Source organism: Electrona antarctica (genome assembly GCF_951216825.1).
Source record: "Electrona antarctica genome assembly, chromosome: 22".
Taxonomy (NCBI): Eukaryota; Metazoa; Chordata; class Actinopteri; order Myctophiformes; family Myctophidae; genus Electrona; species Electrona antarctica.
This window is the reverse complement of record NC_136805.1, coordinates 10,756,752-10,777,260: the sequence shown is the minus strand read 5'-3', so window position 1 is coordinate 10,777,260 and position 20,509 is coordinate 10,756,752. Positions and strand designations below refer to the sequence as shown.

The window sequence follows — 20,509 nt, the reverse complement described above, 5'->3', positions numbered from 1 at the left end:
GCTGTACATATATACTATGAAGTGCTATGACTACATACAATGCAATTATTGTGCTGTCTACATGACATGCTATAAGTCTGTTTCAAATGCTATCTAAGTCTAAAAAGTGCTAAGGGGGTAGGGTAAGTGCTACGGGCCATGATGGAGTCTGAAAAGGTGGGTCTTCAGACTACGGCGGAAGATCGGGAGTGATGCTGCAGTTCTGATTGCAACGGGAAGTGCATTCCACAGTTTTGGCACACAGACATCACAGACACAGACATCAAAGGGGGCTTCAGCCCCTGCCACTTTTTACCCGTCTGTAAAACAACTGCCATTCATTTCCAGACCACAAATGCAGTAAATTTACTACATGGTGAAATAAATGCAAAATGCTCTCCTCTCCTCTCCTCTCCTCTCCTCTCCTCTCCTCTCCTCTCCTCTCCTCTCCTCTCCTCTCCTCTCCTCTCCTCTCCTCTCCTCTCCTCTCCTCTCCTCTCCTCTCCTCTCCATTCCATGCCGGAAGGAAGGCAGCGTTCAGGAGAATTGCTTTATAAATCCATGTCGTTACACACCTGCATCTCCACTAGCTAAAGAGTGCTGGGTTTGCCCAGGCGGTGGCGTAACCGTCTGGGCACCCGACTGGTAATCCAGTCGCAGTGTGCCGCGGGTTCGACTCCCGAGCCCGACACGGCCTTTACTGCATGTCTTCCCCCATCTCCCTCCCGTTTCCTGTCAGCCTACTGTCTGTCCCTTCAAAAAACCAATAAAAGGCGTAAGCCGCAAAAAAATAGCTTAAAAAAAAAAAAATCAAGAGTGCTGGGTTTGCGCCCCGAAAATAGTCGATCTACAAGCTCTACAAATTACATATACCAACACTGAAACATATCTTTACTACTGGATACTATTGAAATACTATTGTTTTACCTCCAAAAACTATACGTAGCACATATAGCTAAACTTAATAATTCAATATTGAAACCGTTACTTCAGAGAGGCTGAGATTTTAAAGTTCGTAACGGTCGACAGTACTTGCGCGCTAGTGTGTGTGTGCAAGTGCAGTTCTAGTTATTACTAAATTGGCATGGTGAGAAAACATGCGTTTTTCATTATTGCCAAAGCAATTAAGTATAGTGTCAAAATATAATAAAAACTGTTGGTTTCAGTAATGTCATTACTATACCTTGAACTGAACTGAAGGACTGAAAAGAATCGCTAACATTATGAAGTAGCCTACATCTTTGTGACATCACTGAGATGTACTTCATAATGTCACTGAGATGTACTTCATAATGTCACTGAGATGTACTTCATAATGTTACTGAGATGTACTTCATAATGTCACTGAGATGTACTTCATAATGTCACTGAGATGTACTTCATAATGTCACTGAGATGTACTTCATAATGTCACTGAGATGTACTTCATAATGTCACTGAGATGTACTTCATAATGTCACTGATATGTTTTCAGACCTCCAGTTCTAGGAAACACAGAATGGAGGGACTTTTTCATTATTTCCACACAACAACTCTGAGGTATATAATATTAATGACAGTAAAATGTTGTAAATGAGTGGTATTAGGGTACAGGCTTGTACTAAACTAAATTGTTTTACTTAAGTAAAAGTATCAATACAGCAATATATATATATAAATACTTTGTAATTGCTATAAAAGTGAAAGTCAGTCATTCCAAATGTAGCCTATATGAGTAAAAGTACAAAAGTATTGATATTAACATATTAAGGCAAGACAAGCCCATATAAAGTCGCTTATAAACAGCGGGCATGGCAACCCGGGACAGAGCTTCTACTGAGTCTGCGCAAAGCTTTCCAGTGCCACGTCAACTTGTCACAGCTCTTCGTCCAATCAGAACGCGGCACACGGTACGGGGTGGGTTGTGGCTGTTGTAGTCCTATTAGGTTGTAGTCCAGGAAGAGTAAACGCTAAACTGACGTGTGTGTGTGTGTGTGTGTGTGTGTGTGTGTGTGTGTGTGTGTGTGTGTGTGTGTGTGTGTGTGTGCGTGTGTGTGCGTGTGTGTGCGCGCGAGTGTGCGTGCGTGCGTGCGTGCTAGCAATGTAAGCTTGACATGATCAGACACTACTACATCATTATAAAATAAAAGTTGTAGAGCTTGTAGATCGGCTATTTTCAGCAAGTGTAAAAACATCATTACGACGGCATCAAGGCCCGCCAAAATACATTTTAGTCGACTAAATCAACTGTAGATTCAGTCGACTAAAATCTTATGATATTATGATGAACCAAATGGAAGCTATTCAAGAGACTAGGCCTAAAACTAAAACTAAATGGAAGCTATTCAAGAGACTAATGACTAAAACTAAACCAAATGGAAGCTATTCAAGAGACTATGACTAAAACTAAACCAAATGGAAGCTATTCAAGAGACTACGACTAAAACTAAACCAAATGGAAGCTATTCAAGAGACTACGACTAAAACTAAACCAAATGGAAGCTATTCAAGAGACTAGGACTAAAACTAAACCAAATGGAAGCTATTCAAGAGACTAGGACTAAAACTAAACCAAATGGAGCTATTCAAGAGACTATGACTAAAACTAAACCAAATGGAAGCTATTCAAGAGACTACGACTAAAACTAAACCAAATGGAAGCTATTCAAGAGACTAGGACTAAAACTAAACCAAATGGAAGCTATTCAAGAGACTAGGACTAAAACTAAACCAAATGGAAGCTATTCAAGAGACTATGACTAAAACTAAACCAAATGGAAGCTATTCAAGAGACTATGACTAAAACTAAACCAAATGGAAGCTATTCAAGAGACTAGGACTAAAACTAAACCAAATGGAAGCTATTCAAGAGACTACGACTAAAACTAAACCAAATGGAAGCTATTCAAGAGACTACGACTAAAACTAAACCAAATGGAAGCTATTCAAGAGACTAGGACTAAAACTAAACCAAATGGAAGCTATTCAAGAGACTAATGACTAAAACTAAACCAAATGGAAGCTATTCAAGAGACTACGACTAAAACTAAACCAAATGGAAGCTATTCAAGAGACTAGGACTAAAACTAAACCAAATGGAAGCTATTCAAGAGACTATGACTAAAACTAAACCAAATGGAAGCTATTCAAGAGACTATGACTAAAACTAAACCAAATGGAAGCTATTCAAGAGACTAGGACTAAAACTAAACCAAATGGAAGCTATTCAAGAGACTACGACTAAAACCAAATGGAAGCTATTCAGGAGACTACGACTAAAACTAAACTAAATGGAAGCTATTCAAGAGACTACGACTAAAACTAAACCAAATGGAAGCTATTCAAGAGACTAGGACTAAAACTAAACTAAATGGAAGCTATTCAAGAGACTACGACTAAAACTAAAATAAATACAAAATCCTGCCAAAAACAACACTGATGTAAGGTGGGAGTTGCATTTTCAGGTCGGGATACCAATTGTATCCAATCAGGAGAGAGAACTTTAAACAAGTGAACCTGAACTGATAACTGAGAAGATGACAATGGAACTGACATGTTCTGATGAATTGAACATGGAGGACCCTTATGTGAACAAGTCTTAATGTTCTGATGAATTGAACATGGAGGACCCTTATGTGAACAAGTCTTAATGTTCTGATGTATTGAACATGGAGGACCCTTATGTGAACAAGTCTTAATGTTCTGATGAATTGAACATGGAGGACCCTTATGTGAACAAGTCTTAATGTTCTGATGAATTGAACATGGAGGACCCTTATGTGAACAAGTCTTAATGTTCTGATGTATTGAACATGGAGGACCCTTATGTGAACAAGTCTTGGTCTGGTTTTAATCATCGTAGCAGTGTTTCGTATTGACCTGTACTTTCGTTTATAATAATAATAATAATAATAATACATTTTATTTATAACGCACTTTACATTTGAAGCAAATCTCAAAGTGCTACAACAAGAGAAGAAGAATAAGATAAAATAATGCATGAGTAAATAAAAGGACTAAAATTAGCACAATTCATGCATTTCGTGGTATACTGCTAAAAGGATTAAAAGTACACCGGGCATCTAATGGTCCAACTGGCCAAATGCCTTGTTAAAAAGAAATGTAGCAGTGTTTGGTATTGACCTGTACTTTCGTTTGAAATGTACCCATTCTACAAACAATCAATCAATCAATCAATCAACTGGAACAGTATAACATTAATGTAATTAAAAGCTCCTGGATGATATTTGCTGGATATTTGACTCCTACTCAAAGAACATTCATTTTGACAACAGACAGCGGTGTTACACTGCCCTCTTGTGGCCATTCTGGGGTATTTCAGATGGCTTGCTGCTGCTTTATAGTTTATCGTGGCCAGTATTTCTTTATTTATTTGTTTTGTTTTCTGGGGGCTGTTTTGACCCCAAAATGGGACATTTAGATCTGTGGTTCTCAAAGTGGGGCCCGGTGACCCCCAGGGGTCCTTGAGGGAGTTCCAGGGGGTCCCCACTTGTTTACATTTTCAATTAAATATAATATAATACAATATATATACACTTCTATGAAAAACAGATAACCAAATGGACCCTTATGGGTCTGTAACCAAACAGATAACCAAATGGACCCTTATGGGTCTGTAACCAAACAGATAACCAAATGGACCCTTATGGGTGTGTAATGGACCCTTATGGGTCTGTAACTCGTGGTTCCGTTTGTACACTCTTAAGAGTTAAATGAACAATACAATGGGGTCCCAGAGATATTAGAAATACCATTAAAAGGGGGTCCGTAGCCTCTTGTGGGGGTCCCTGGCATATGTTTTCATGTCTAGTGGCTCCGATCTGGATGGACTATCTTCTTAACCCATTCTGTTCGGGAACCCCTTTGGTGTTTAAAGCATTATGTTATACTTTAGCTATTGAAAAATAGCAGATCTACAAGTTCGTAGCGCGGCACTTTTTTGAAAAATCGTGAAAATGTGGCGCAAATCTTTGAATATATATTCTTTCAGAGCGAACGTTTTTAAATCAAATCTTTGCTTCTTGGGGGGTCCCTGGGGGTCCCTGGGGGTCCCTGGAACAACATATTTTCAGATGGGGTCCGGCGGCCAATTACATTTTAAGTCTGTTTTGGGGGCCTTGACATGAAATATTGAGCACCACTGATATAGAAACAGGTATTTCAGAAAATTGTCAAGATTTAGAATACATTTTTAAAATTTCGACAGGTCTACAGTAAATGTATTAAATTAACATTCTTTGGTAGAGTTTCAGCAACATCCACGTGAACAGAACTCTAGGAAGAGCTTCAGCAACATCCACGTGAACAGAACTCTAGGAAGAGTTTCAGCAACATCCACGTGAACAGAACTCTAGGAAGAGTTTCAGCAACATCCACGTGAACAGAACTCTAGGAAGAGTTTCAGCAACATCCACGTGAACAGAACTCTAGGAAGAGTTTCAGCAACATCCACGTGAACAGAACTCTAGGAAGAGCTTCAGCAACATCCACGTGAACAGAACTCTAGGAAGAGTTTCAGCAACATCCACGTGAACAGAACTCTAGGAAGAGTTTCAGCAACATCCACGTGAACAGAACTCTAGGAAGAGTTTCAGCAACATCCACGTGAACAGAACTCTAGGAAGAGTTTCAGCAACATCCACGTGAACAGAACTCTAGGAAGAGTTTCAGCAACATCCACGTGAACAGAACTCTAGGAAGAGTTTCAGCAACATCCACGTGAACAGAACTCTAGGAAGAGTTTCAGCAACATCCACGTGAACAGAACTCTAGGAAGAGTTTCAGCAACATCCACGTGAACAGAACTCTAGGAAGAGTTTCAGCAACATCCACGTGAACAGAACTCTAGGAAGAGTTTCAGCAACATCCACGTGAACAGAACTCTAGGAAGAGTTTCAGCAACATCCACGTGAACAGAACTCTAGGAAGAGTTTCAGCAACATCCACGTGAACAGAACTCTAGGAAGAGTTTCAGCAACATCCACGTGAACAGAACTCTAGGAAGAGTTTCAGCAACATCCACGTGAACAGAACTCTAGGAAGAGTTTCAGCAACATCCACGTGAACAGAACTCTAGGAAGAGCTTCAGCAACATCCACGTGAACAGAACTCTAGGAAGAGTTTCAGCAACATCCACGTGAACAGAACTCTAGGAAGAGCTTCAGCAACATCCACGTGAACAGAACTCTAGGAAGAGTTTCAGCAACATCCACGTGAACAGAACTCTAGGAAGAGTTTCAGCAACATCCACGTGAACAGAACTCTAGGAAGAGTTTCAGCAACATCCACGTGAACAGAACTCTAGGAAGAGCTTCAGCAACATCCACGTGAACAGAACTCTAGGAAGAGTTTCAGCAACATCCACGTGAACAGAACTCTAGGAAGAGTTTCAGCAACATCCACGTGAACAGAACTCTAGGAAGAGTTTCAACAACATCCACGTGAACAGAACTCTAGGAAGAGTTTCAGCAACATCCACGTGAACAGAACTCTAGGAAGAGTTTCAGCAACATCCACGTGAACAGAACTCTAGGAAGAGTTTCAGCAACATCCACGTGAACAGAACTCTAGGAAGAGTTTCAGCAACATCCACGTGAACAGAACTCTAGGAAGAGTTTCAGCAACATCCACGTGAACAGAACTCTAGGAAGAGTTTCAGCAACATCCACGTGAACAGAACTCTAGGAAGAGTTTCAGCAACATCCACGTGAACAGAACTCTAGGAAGAGTTTCAGCAACATCCACGTGAACAGAACTCTAGGAAGAGTTTCAGCAACATCCACGTGAACAGAACTCTAGGAAGAGTTTCAGCAACATCCACGTGAACAGAACTCTAGGAAGAGTTTCAGCAACATCCACGTGAACAGAACTCTAGGAAGAGTTTCAGCAACATCCACGTGAACAGAACTCTAGGAAGAGTTTCAGCAACATCCACGTGAACAGAACTCTAGGAAGAGTTTCAGCAACATCCACGTGAACAGAACTCTAGGAAGAGTTTCAGCAACATCCACGTGAACAGAACTCTAGGAAGAGTTTCAGCAACATCCACGTGAACAGAACTCTAGGAAGAGTTTCAGCAACATCCACGTGAACAGAACTCTAGGAAGAGTTTCAGCAACATCCACGTGAACAGAACTCTAGGAAGAGTTTCAGCAACATCCACGTGAACAGAACTCTAGGAAGAGTTTCAGCAACATCCACGTGAACAGAACTCTAGGAAGAGTTTCAGCAACATCCACGTGAACAGAACTCTAGGAAGAGTTTCAGCAACATCCACGTGAACAGAACTCTAGGAAGAGTTTCAGCAACATCCACGTGAACAGAACTCTAGGAAGAGCTTCAGCAACATCCACGTGAACAGAACTCTAGGAAGAGTTTCAGCAACATCCACGTGAACAGAACTCTAGGAAGAGTTTCAGCAACATCCACGTGAACAGAACTCTAGGAAGAGTTTCAGCAACATCCACGTGAACAGAACTCTAGGAAGAGTTTCAGCAACATCCACGTGAACAGAACTCTAGGAAGAGTTTCAGCAACATCCACGTGAACAGAACTCTAGGAAGAGTTTCAGCAACATCCACGTGAACAGAACTCTAGGAAGAGCTTCAGCAACATCCACGTGAACAGAACTCTAGGAAGAGTTTCAGCAACATCCACGTGAACAGAACTCTAGGTAGAGTTTCAGCAACATCCACGTGAACAGAACTCTAGGAAGAGTTTCAGCAACATCCACGTGAACAGAACTCTAGGTAGAGTTTCAGCAACATCCACGTGAACAGAACTCTAGGAAGAGTTTCAGCAACATCCACGTGAACAGAACTCTAGGAAGAGTTTCAGCAACATCCACGTGAACAGAACTCTAGGAAGAGTTTCAGCAACATCCACGTGAACAGAACTCTAGGAAGAGTTTCAGCAACATCCACGTGAACAGAACTCTAGGAAGAGTTTCAGCAACATCCACGTGAACAGAACTCTAGGAAGAGTTTCAGCAACATCCACGTGAACAGAACTCTAGGAAGAGTTTCAGCAACATCCACGTGAACAGAACTCTAGGAAGAGTTTCAGCAACATCCACGTGAACAGAACTCTAGGTAGAGTTTCAGCAACATCCACGTGAACAGAACTCTAGGAAGAGTTTCAGCAACATCCACGTGAACAGAACTCTAGGTAGAGTTTCAGCAACATCCACGTGAACAGAACTCTAGGAAGAGTTTCAGCAACATCCACGTGAACAGAACTCTAGGAAGAGTTTCAGCAACATCCACGTGAACAGAACTCTAGGAAGAGTTTCAGCAACATCCACGTGAACAGAACTCTAGGAAGAGTTTCAGCAACATCCACGTGAACAGAACTCTAGGAAGAGTTTCAGCAACATCCACGTGAACAGAACTCTAGGAAGAGTTTCAGCAACATCCACGTGAACAGAACTCTAGGAAGAGTTTCAGCAACATCCACGTGAACAGAACTCTAGGAAGAGTTTCAGCAACATCCACGTGAACAGAACTCTAGGAAGAGTTTCAGCAACATCCACGTGAACAGAACTCTAGGAAGAGTTTCAGCAACATCCACGTGAACAGAACTCTAGGAAGAGTTTCAGCAACATCCACGTGAACAGAACTCTAGGAAGAGTTTCAGCAACATCCACGTGAACAGAACTCTAGGAAGAGTTTCAGCAACATCCACGTGAACAGAACTCTAGGAAGAGTTTCAGCAACATCCACGTGAACAGAACTCTAGGAAGAGTTTCAGCAACATCCACGTGAACAGAACTCTAGGAAGAGTTTCAGCAACATCCACGTGAACAGAACTCTAGGAAGAGTTTCAGCAACATCCACGTGAACAGAACTCTAGGAAGAGTTTCAGCAACATCCACGTGAACAGAACTCTAGGAAGAGTTTCAGCAACATCCACGTGAACAGAACTCTAGGAAGAGTTTCAGCAACATCCACGTGAACAGAACTCTAGGAAGAGCTTCAGCAACATCCACGTGAACAGAACTCTAGGAAGAGTTTCAGCAACATCCACGTGAACAGAACTCTAGGAAGAGTTTCAGCAACATCCACGTGAACAGAACTCTAGGAAGAGCTTCAGCAACATCCACGTGAACAGAACTCTAGGAAGAGTTTCAGCAACATCCACGTGAACAGAACTCTAGGAAGAGCTTCAGCAACATCCACGTGAACAGAACTCTAGGAAGAGCTTCAGCAACATCCACGTGAACAGAACTCTAGGAAGAGCTTCAGCAACATCCACGTGAACAGAACTCTAGGAAGAGTTTCAGCAACATCCACGTGAACAGAACTCTAGGAAGAGTTTCAGCAACATCCACGTGAACAGAACTCTAGGAAGAGTTTCAGCAACATCCACGTGAACAGAACTCTAGGAAGAGTTTCAGCAACATCCACGTGAACAGAACTCTAGGAAGAGTTTCAGCAACATCCACGTGAACAGAACTCTAGGAAGAGTTTCAGCAACATCCACGTGAACAGAACTCTAGGAAGAGTTTCAGCAACATCCACGTGAACAGAACTCTAGGAAGAGTTTCAGCAACATCCACGTGAACAGAACTCTAGGAAGAGTTTCAGCAACATCCACGTGAACAGAACTCTAGGAAGAGTTTCAGCAACATCCACGTGAACAGAACTCTAGGAAGAGTTTCAGCAACATCCACGTGAACAGAACTCTAGGAAGAGTTTCAGCAACATCCACGTGAACAGAACTCTAGGAAGAGTTTCAGCAACATCCACGTGAACAGAACTCTAGGAAGAGTTTCAGCAACATCCACGTGAACAGAACTCTAGGAAGAGCTTCAGCAACATCCACGTGAACAGAACTCTAGGAAGAGTTTCAGCAACATCCACGTGAACAGAACTCTAGGAAGAGTTTCAGCAACATCCACGTGAACAGAACTCTAGGAAGAGTTTCAGCAACATCCACGTGAACAGAACTCTAGGAAGAGTTTCAGCAACATCCACGTGAACAGAAAGGCACATGGAATACAGTTTGTTCTTTTTGTCCATAAACATTTATTTTCAAATAGTTTTAAGAAAAATATTTTTTTTACAACTTTTTTCTCTTTTATTTGATTTCTATACAGAACTTCTGTGCACTTAGAAAAACAACTACAACAGAACAAACCACAGGATGGGGGGGAAAACCAACAGGAAACAAGTCTATAAAAAAAGGAAGTCACTTATACATTTCCTGTTAGTTTCAAGATTAATTAAATCAGGTTAGGAAGCGAAGACCGTACGGTGGACTCCATGTTGCTCCCTGGAAGGACAGAAGACCGTACGGTGGACTCCATGTTGCTCCCTGGAAGGACAGAAGACCGTACGGTGGACTCCATGTTGCTCCCTGGAAGGAAGTAACAACGTACTGTGGACTCCATGTTACTTCCTTCCAGGGAGCAACATGGAGTCCACCGTACGGTCTTCTGTCCTTCCAGGGAGCAACATGGAGTCCACCGTACGGTCTTCTGTCCTTCCAGGAGCAACATGGAGTCCACCGTACGGTCTTCTGTCCTTCCAGGAGCAACATGGAGTCCACCGTACGGTCTTCTGTCCTTCCAGGAGCAACATGGAGTCCACCGTACGGTCTTCTGTCCTTCCAGGAGCAACATGGAGTCCACCGTACGGTCTTCTGTCCTTCCAGGAGCAACATGGAGTCCACCATACGGTCTTCTGTCCTTCCAGGAGCAACATGGAGTCCACCGTACGGTCTTCTGTCCTTCCAGGAGCAACATGGAGTCCACCGTACGGTCTTCTGTCCTTCCAGGAGCAACATGGAGTCCACCGTACGGTCTTCTGTCCTTCCAGGGAGCAACATGGAGTCCACCGTACGGTCTTCTGTCCTTCCAGGAGCAACATGGAGTCCACCATACGGTCTTCTGTCCTTCCAGGGAGCAACATGGAGTCCACCGTACGGTCTTCTGTCCTTCCAGGAGCAACATGGAGTCCACCGTAAGGTCTTCTGTCCTTCCAGGGAGCAACATGGAGTCCACCGTACGGTCTTCTGTCCTTCCAGGAGCAACATGGAGTCCACCGTACGGTCTTCTGTCCTTCCAGGGAGCAACATGGAGTCCACCGTACGGTCTTCTGTCCTTCCAGGGAGCAACATGGAGTCCACCGTACGGTCTTCTGTCCTTCCAGGAGCAACATGGAGTCCACCGTACGGTCTTCTGTCCTTCCAGGAGCAACATGGAGTCCACCGTACGGTCTTCTGTCCTTCCAGGGAGCAACATGGAGTCCACCGTACGGTCTTCTGTCCTTCCAGGAGCAACATGGAGTCCACCGTACGGTCTTTGCTTCCTAACCTTATTTAATTAACCTTGTTAGTTTCAGGAAGTCAGGGAGCAACACAGGAAGTCAAACAGAACTAACAATGAAAAATAACCAACAACTGACACAATGATAAACAAATAAAAAAATAAAACCAACAAAACAACTAAACAAAAGCAAAGTTAAAAAGTTAAATAAAAGTGCAAAAAACAAACCCACGTGAATCCTGTGACCTGATTATTATTATTATACATTCAACAACAAACGGGTTCTAATGCAGTCGTTCTCCACCTGGGTGTCGGTCTGGACTAGTGTTGAATTCAAACACTAAAACTATGAACTACGGAAAATGTTCGTCGACTACCGCGTTCGGAAATGCGCACCGGGAATGTGGTCAGTTTGTCGAGTGTGGTGGGCGGTGACGTCACAGTGTGCCTTATTTACCAACGACCACAGCTGTGACGCATTCACACCGCCGACACCGGACAACCCCAGCTTCAGGGTAGGGTCGCTCAGTGCGGGCACTCGGCACACCCGGTGCGCAGCGCACTGGATTTTCGAACGACAATGCACCGAGTGCACTGAATAGACCAACGACAAGAGAGCACACCAGGGCGTTCAGGGCGCATTTCCGAACGCACCCTATGACTAAATATACTGACAATTTGGTCAACAAATACTACAAATGAAAGGCAGGGACTAGTGGAGAGGAGATCCAGTAGAACTAAATATCAGGGAGGGACTAGTGGAGAGGAGATCCAGTAGAACTAAATGTCAGGGAGGGACTAGTGGAGAGGAGATCCAGTAGAACTAAATGTCAGGGAGGGACTAGTGGAGAGGAGATCCAGTAGAACTAAATGTCAGGGAGGGACTAGTGGAGAAGAGATCCAGTAGAACTAAATGTCAGGGAGGGACTAGTGGAGAAGAGATCCAGTAGAACTAAATGTCAGGGAGGGACTAGTGGAGAAGAGATCCAGTAGAACTAAATGTCAGGGAGGGACTAGTGGAGAAGAGATCCAGTAGAACTAAATGTCAGGGAGGGACTAGTGGAGAAGAGATATAGTAGAACTAAATGTCAGGGAGGGACTAGTGGAGAAGAGATCCAGTAGAACTAAATGTCAGGGAGGGACTAGTGGAGAAGAGATCCAGTAGAACTAAATGTCAGGGAGGGACTAGTAGAGAAGAGATCCAGTAGAACTAAATGTCAGGGAGGGACTAGTGGAGAAGAGATCCAGTAGAACTAAATGTCAGGGAGGGACTAGTGGAGAGGAGATCCAGTAGAACTAAATGTCAGGGAGGGACTAGTGGAGAAGAGATCCAGTAGAACTAAATGTCAGGGAGGGACTAGTGGAGAAGAGATCCAGTAGAACTAAATGTCAGGGAGGGACTAGTGGAGAAGAGATCCAGTAGAACTAAATGTCAGGGAGGGACTAGTGGAGAATAGATCCAGTAGAACTAAATGTCAGGGAGGGACTAGTGGAGAATAGATCCAGTAGAACTAAATGTCAGGGAGGGACTAGTGGAGAAGAGATATAGTAGAACTAAATGACAAGTCAATTTACACTTGGTTGACTAGACTAATACTAAAACATTTAAGTTGACAAAATGTGACTTAAACCAAATTAAACTTTATTCAAAAGACTAAAACAGAATCAAAATTTGCGGTCAAAATCAACACTAGTCTGGACTCGACACATGACAGCGACGTGACAACTTAAGCACTCGAATGCCTCAACTCCTACAATTCCAAGTGCTTATCGGGGTGGTGGGGGGTCCCCAGATCTAATATGTTAATGTTGGGGAGGTCCCCAGATCTAATATGTTAATGTAGGGAGGTCCCCAGATCAAATATGTTAACACCATGGAGGCCCGGGGCAGAGATCTCCGTCCAGTTCAAGGTCATGGTCAAGCCCCCCAAGCCGGAGATTGATAAATAGGACGGAGATTAATGATATCAAAACCGATCGATTAGCTCCACAGCCTAGGAGCGCTTGTTGCCCGATCCGATGACGTGTCAAACAGTGACACGTCATCGAAAATGTTCCCTGCCTGTTTAGCTGACGAAAACGAAAATCTTAAAACGATCATAACTCCCGATCTAAATCATCCCGTCTAATTCTGAAAAAAGATCCTGTGTTTGACGGCGCTCCGCGGTCCAGTCGCTAGTCGCGATAGATTTATTCTTACCTCCCGTTGTTGTCGATCGACTCTAGAGTGGTGTGGCTATTGTTAGCTGCTACACACACATGCACACCAACTTCCGGTGCGCCGGTAAAAGTGGTCCGGGTGCTATAAATGATGGGCACATTGGATGGTCCGGGCAAGCAAAGTGTTAATATTGGGAGTATAATGTTTTTGTGGTGTCACTGCCAAGAAAAAGGTTGAGAACCACTGTTTTCTATTGAACCAACCATCCATCCAGTCAGACAGACAGACATACTAACTGACTGACTGACTGACAGACAGACAGACATACTAACTGACAGACTGACTGACTGACAGACAGACTGACCGGGCCACATGCAGAAGGCTAGCAGGGATAAACTTTGGCAACAACAGACACCCAGCCTAAAGTGACGAGCTCAACAGACAGACAGGTCATCTTCATCCTCCTCCTCATCCTCAGACAGACAGACAGGTCATCTTCCTCCTCCTCCTCAGACAGACAGACAGGTCATCTTCATCCTCCTCCTCAGACAGACAGACAGACAGACAGGTCATCCTCCTCCTCACACCATGTGCTTCTGGATGGCTGGAGTGAACTCCTCTGCGTTTGGGTCCAGGTTGCTGTTCACCTGGAAGACAGCAGGGGGCAGTGTTAACGCCATTACATACAGAGAGTTGCTGTTCACCTGGAAGACAGCAGGGGGCAGTGTTAACGCCATTACATACAGAGAGTTGCTGTTCACCTGGAAGACAGCAGGGGGCAGTGTTAACGCCATTACATACAGAGAGTTGCTGTTCACCTGGAACTGGAAGTACATAAAGATTAGCCGCGATGCCCAGGCTTTTATTTTGACGTAGCCTCGGCACCCAGGCTTTTATTTTGACTTAGCATCGGCACCCAGGCTGGAACAACATATATTCAGATGGGGGTCGGCGGCCAATTACATATAAATCTCGGGGCTCCTTGACATGAAAATGTTTGAGAACCATGACGTAAAAACATGGGGTTTTTCAGAAAACATTTTGTAGAATCGCCCTCGGGTCTAAATGGGGGGGGGGGGGGGGGGGGGGGGGGGGCGTAATATGAAGTGTAGAAGTTTTAACACATCCTGAGCGGGAACCCCATTTGGTGTTGTAAACATTGTTATAATTTAGCTATTGCGCTACGAGCTACAAATCTTTGAATATATATTATTTCAGAGCGAACGTTTTTAACTCAAATATTTGCTTCTGGGGGGTTCCTCGAACAACATATTTTCAGATGGGGGTTGGTGGCCAATTACATATCATTTTTGGGGGTCCTTGACATGAAATATTAAGCACCTACTGATACAGAAACATGGGTATTTCAGAAAACTGTCAGAATTTAGAAGATTTTTTTTTTAATTTCGACGTCAGGCGTAAATGGGTTAAGTCTCACCACCAGCGTCTCCTGGTCCAGAACCATCAGGCTGATCTGCTCCTGCAACGCGCTGACAGTCTGTGAGGAGGAGGAGGAGGAGGGGAGGTCTCTGGAGGGGATGAACCATTCCAACATCTCCTCTTCCTCCAACATCTCCTGGAAGCAACGCTCCATGAAGTCCTCCTCCCAGAGCTCCTCTTCAACCTGACGCACGCACGCACGCACGCACGCACGCACGCACGCACGCACGCACGCACGCACGCACGCACGCACGCACGCACGCACGCACGCACGCACGCACGCACGCACGCACGCACGCACGCACGCACGCACGCACGCACGCACGCACGCACGCACGCACGCACGCACGCACGCACGCACGCACACACACACACACACACACACACACACACACACACACACACACACACACACACACACACACACACACACACACACACACACACACACACACACACACACACACACACACACACACACACACACACACACACGGATTTAGTAATCTTTTATTTGCACTTTCACAGAGATCAGAGCCACAACAATAAAAGCAAAACATGTCGGCAACAAAACAATAAAACCAGGAGCCAAAATAATAATAATACAATAAATGGCCAAAGTCCTGATGTGTGATTTGGTTGTTGGATGGTTGGAAGACGATGCCCATTTAACCCATTCAGGGCGGGAACCCCTTTTGGTGTTTTAACCCATTCTGGGCGGGAACCCCTTTTGGTGTTTTAACTAAAGCATTATGTTATACTTTAGATATTGAACAATAGCAGATCTACAAGCTCATAGGTCTTGTAGGTCTGCTATTTTTGAAAAATTGTGAAAACGCGGCACAAATCTTTGAATATATATACTTTCAGAAGACTTTTTTTTAAATTTCGATGTCAGGTCTAAATGGGTTATAAACATATTTAGCAACATATAAACATATTTAGCAGCATATAAACATATTTAGCAACATATAAACATATTTAGCAACATATAAACATATTTAGCAGCATATAAACATATTTAGCAACATATAAACATATTTAGCAGCATATAAACATATTTAGCAACATATAAACATATTTAGCAACATATAAACATATTTAGCAACATATAAACATATTTAGCAACATAAACATATTTAGCAGCATATAAACATATTTAGCAACATAAACATATTTAGCAGCATATAAACATATTTAGCAACATATAAACATATTTAGCAACATAAACATATTTAGCAACATAAACATATTTAGCAACATATAAACATATTTAGCAACATAAACATATTTAGCAGCATATAAACATATTTAGCAACATATAAACATATTTAGCAACATATAAACATATTTAGCAACATATAAACATATTTAGCAACATATAAACATATTTAGCAACATATAAACATATTTAGCAACATAAACATATTTAGCAACATATAAACATATTTAGCAACATAAACATATTTAGCAGCATATAAACATATTTAGCAACATATAAACATATTTAGCAACATATAAACATATTTAGCAACATAAACATATTTAGCAGCATATAAACATATTTAGCAACATATAAACATATGTAGCAACATAAACATATTTAGCAGCATATAAACATATTTAGCAACATATAAACATATTTAGCAACATAAACATATTTAGCAACATAAACATATTTAGCAACATAAACATATTTAGCAACATAAACATATTTAGCAGCATATAAACATATTTAGCAACATATAAACATATTTAGCAACATAAACATATTTAGCAGCATATAAACATATTTAGCAACATAAACATATTTAGCAACATATAAACATATGTAGCAGCATATAAACATATTTAGCAGCATATAAACATATTTAGCAACATATAAACATATTTAGCAGCATATAAACATATTTAGCAACATATAAACATATTTAGCAGCATATAAACATATTTAGCAGCATATAAACATATTTAGCAACATATAAACATATTTAGCAGCATAAACATATTTAGCAGCATATAAACATATTTAGCAGCATATAAACATATTTAGCAACATATAAACATATTTAGCAGCATAAACATATTTAGCAGCATATAAACATATTTAGCAGCATATAAACATATTTAGCAACATAAACATATTTAGCAGCATATCAACATATTTAGCAGCATATAAACATATTTAGCAGCATAAACATATTTAGCAGCATATAAACATATTTAGCAACATAAACATATTTAGCAACATAAACATATTTAGCAACATAAACATATTTAGCAGCATATAAACATATTTAGCAACATATAAACATATTTAGCAGCATATAAACATATTTAGCAGCATATAAACATATTTAGCAGCATATAAACATATTTAGCAACATATAAACATATTTAGCAGCATATAAACATATTTAGCAGCATATAAACATATTTAGCAACATATAAACATATTTAGCAGCATATAAACATATTTAGCAGGATATAAACATATTTAGCAACATAATAACATATTTAGCAACATAATAACATATTTAGCAACATAACATATTTAGCAACATATAAACATATTTAGCAGCATAATAACATATTTAGCAGCATATAAACATATTTAGCAACATAATAACATATTTAGCAACATAATAACATATTTAGCAACATAACATATTTAGCAACATATAAACATATTTAGCAGCATATAAACATATTTAGCAGCATATAAACATATTTAGCAACATATAAACATATTTAGCAGCATATAAACATATTTAGCAGCATATAAACATATTTAGCAGCATATAAACATATTTAGCAGCATATAAACATATTTAGCAACATATAAACATATTTAGCAACATATAAACATATTTAGCAGCATATAAACATATTTAGCAACATATAAACATATTTAGCAGCATATAAACATATTTAGCAGCATATAAACATATTTAGCAGCATATAAACATATTTAGCAGCATAATAACATATTTAGCAGCATATAAACATATTTAGCAACATATAAACATATTTAGCAACATATAAACATATTTAGCAACATAATAACATATTTAGCAACATAATAACATATTTAGCAACATAACATATTTAGCAACATATAAACATATTTAGCAGCATATAAACATATTTAGCAGCATATAAACATATTTAGCAGCATATAAACATATTTAGCAGCATATAAACATATTTAGCAACATATAAACATATTTAGCAGCTGACACAGATAGTTTTTCATGACACAGGGCTGAGAAATTAATAATATTCATGTTTACTTTGTTTTTTTCCCACTTTATTTTTTTACCAGTTTTACCAAAATAGCCGATCTACAAGCCCACGATATAATGAATAACCAAAACATGAATCATTATAGACCTACAAAGTAATTCTAATTATATATGCATCTGATATGTTGTATTATGTATATTATGGCCATATCAGTGGGCTTGTTCTGTCTTGGTTTTTTCCCTGCGGTGAGCTTTGGCTTATTTCTCTCACAAGAGTTGGCAACAACACTGTGCGGTCACATCAACGCTATAATTAACATCAGACTGAAGATATATGCTGTACAAATATAGATTTAATTTAGTCATTTGAATACAATTTGATTTAGTTTGTCATAGTTTATCACATCATATGAATGTAGTTGTTATGGGGTTAGTCTAGTTTTAGTCAGCAGCATGACTCAGCGTGGAATTGGTACCGATTTGTTTTGTATAACTTTGTAATACTACTGATGTTTGTGAAACAATGTATAGAGCACCGAAGTCTGACGTCAACATCGCTAGAGGGCGCTAAGTCCACGGGTTCATGTACTTTTTATTTGCATTGTAATCCCCATAGGGGGGATTTTATATCGCCTCATATAAGAACTGTGATTGAAAAATAAACAAATCATCCAGGCCGTTTCACTCATATGGACATGAAGAATCAACTGACTGAGAGAAAACGCTAATGTTACTGCTGCTGAATTAGTTACTGCTGCTGAATTAGTTACATATTCGCTAGAAACAGACTGTATCATATATGAGTGACTGGCTGTCGCAAATACAGAGACACATCCCTGACAATAACGCAGAGACAGCTTGTATATTTTTGTGACCACAACGCTTATATGAGACGATTTTTAGATGAGCCCATGTTATTCTCCATAGAGAAATTACTTCCGTGAACCAGGCAGAACCAGGGGATGAGCGAGTGGCGTCAGGACGTCAGAAAAAAAGAAACTCCTCTGGTGAAAAGCTGGAATTTGCGCAATGTCAAATCTGGTCATCTGGGTCTCATCTAAAAGACCATCCTGGGACTCATCAAATGTCCCTGGGACTCATTTCTAAAAGACCATCCCTGCATCCTGGGACTCATTTCTAAAAGACCATCCCTAAATCCTGGGACTCATTTCTAAAAGACCATCCCTGCATCCTGGGACTCATTTCTAAAAGACCATCCCTAAATCCTGGGACTCATTTCTAAAAGACCATCCCTGCATCCTGGGACTCATTTCTAAAAGACCATCCCTGCATCCTGGGACTCATTTCTAAAAGACCATCCCTGCATCCTGGGACTCATTTCTAAAAGACCATCCCTAAATCCTGGGACTCATTTCTAAAAGACCATCCCTGCATCCTGGGACTCATTTCTAAAAGACCATCCCTGCATCCTGGGACTCATTTCTAAAAGACCATCCCTGCATCCTGGGACTCATTTCTAAAAGACCATCCCTGCATCCTGGGACTCATTTCTAAAAGACCATCCCTAAATCCTGGGACTCATTTCTAAAAGACCATCCCTGCATCCTGGGACTCATTTCTAAAAGACCATCCCTAAATCCTGGGACTCATTTCTAAAAGACCATCCCTGCATCCTGGGACTCATTTCTAAAAGACCATCCCTAAATCCTGGGACTCATTTCTAAAAGACCATCCCTGCATCCTGGGACTCATTTCTAAAAGACCATCCCTGCATCCTGGGACTCATTTCTAAAAGACCATCCCTGCATCCTGGGACTCATTACATTGAAAACATATTTGCGTCACAGCGTTACTAACCTGTCTATTGAACTCCTCTTCGTTCTCCATCCACATGTACTCAGCGAACGGGTTGGGGTTTAGGGGGTTCAAGGGGTTTAGGGGGTTGTCGTCCATGATGAACTGGTTGGTGAGGATGATGTCGTTGCTGAAGGTCATGTTGGTTCTGTTGGTCTTGTTGTTGTTGTTGGGGTCTTTCATCTCACGCATCAAAACAACCTTTCTGAAAATCAACAACAACAAACAAACCATTTACAATCTAGACATTTAGCAGACGCTCTTAACCCATTCTGGACGGGGAACCTCTGTTGTTGGTGTTTTAAAGCATTATGTTATACTTTAGCTGTTGACAAAATAACAGATCTACAAGCTCGTAGCACGGCACTGGTGCCGTGCTACGAGCTTGTAGATCTGCTATTTTTGAAAAATCGTGAAAATGTGGCGCAAATCTTTGAATATATATTCTTTCAGAGCGAACGTTTTTAACTCAAATCTTTGCTTCTGGGGGGGGGGGGGGGGGGGGGGGTCCCTGGAACTACATAATATTTTCAGATGGGGGTCGGCGGCCAATTACATATAATCGTGGGGGTCCTTGACATGAAAATGTTTGAGAACGACTGA

General features: G+C 41.2%; 1 protein-coding gene across 2 annotated transcripts in view; it reads right to left on the bottom strand.

The window, feature by feature from the left end:
- Positions 1-13,833: 13,833 nt before the first annotated feature.
- Positions 13,834-20,509, bottom strand: part of LOC306914954 (polyadenylate-binding protein-interacting protein 2-like) — a 9,680-nt gene continuing 3,004 nt past the window's right edge. The window contains exons 2-5 of one of the 2 annotated variants that reach the window (XM_079492193.1): positions 19,910-20,111; positions 14,845-15,030; positions 13,969-14,053; positions 13,834-13,911 (exon numbers count right to left, since the gene is read on the bottom strand). In XM_079492193.1, coding sequence (XP_079348319.1) covers positions 13,988-14,053; positions 14,845-15,030; positions 19,910-20,098 — 441 coding nt within the window. In that variant the 5' untranslated portion in view covers positions 20,099-20,111 and the 3' untranslated portion in view covers positions 13,834-13,911; positions 13,969-13,987. Of the gene's footprint in view, positions 14,054-14,844; positions 15,031-19,909; positions 20,112-20,509 lie in introns of both variants that reach the window. The other variant, XM_079492192.1, reaches the window with a different exon arrangement.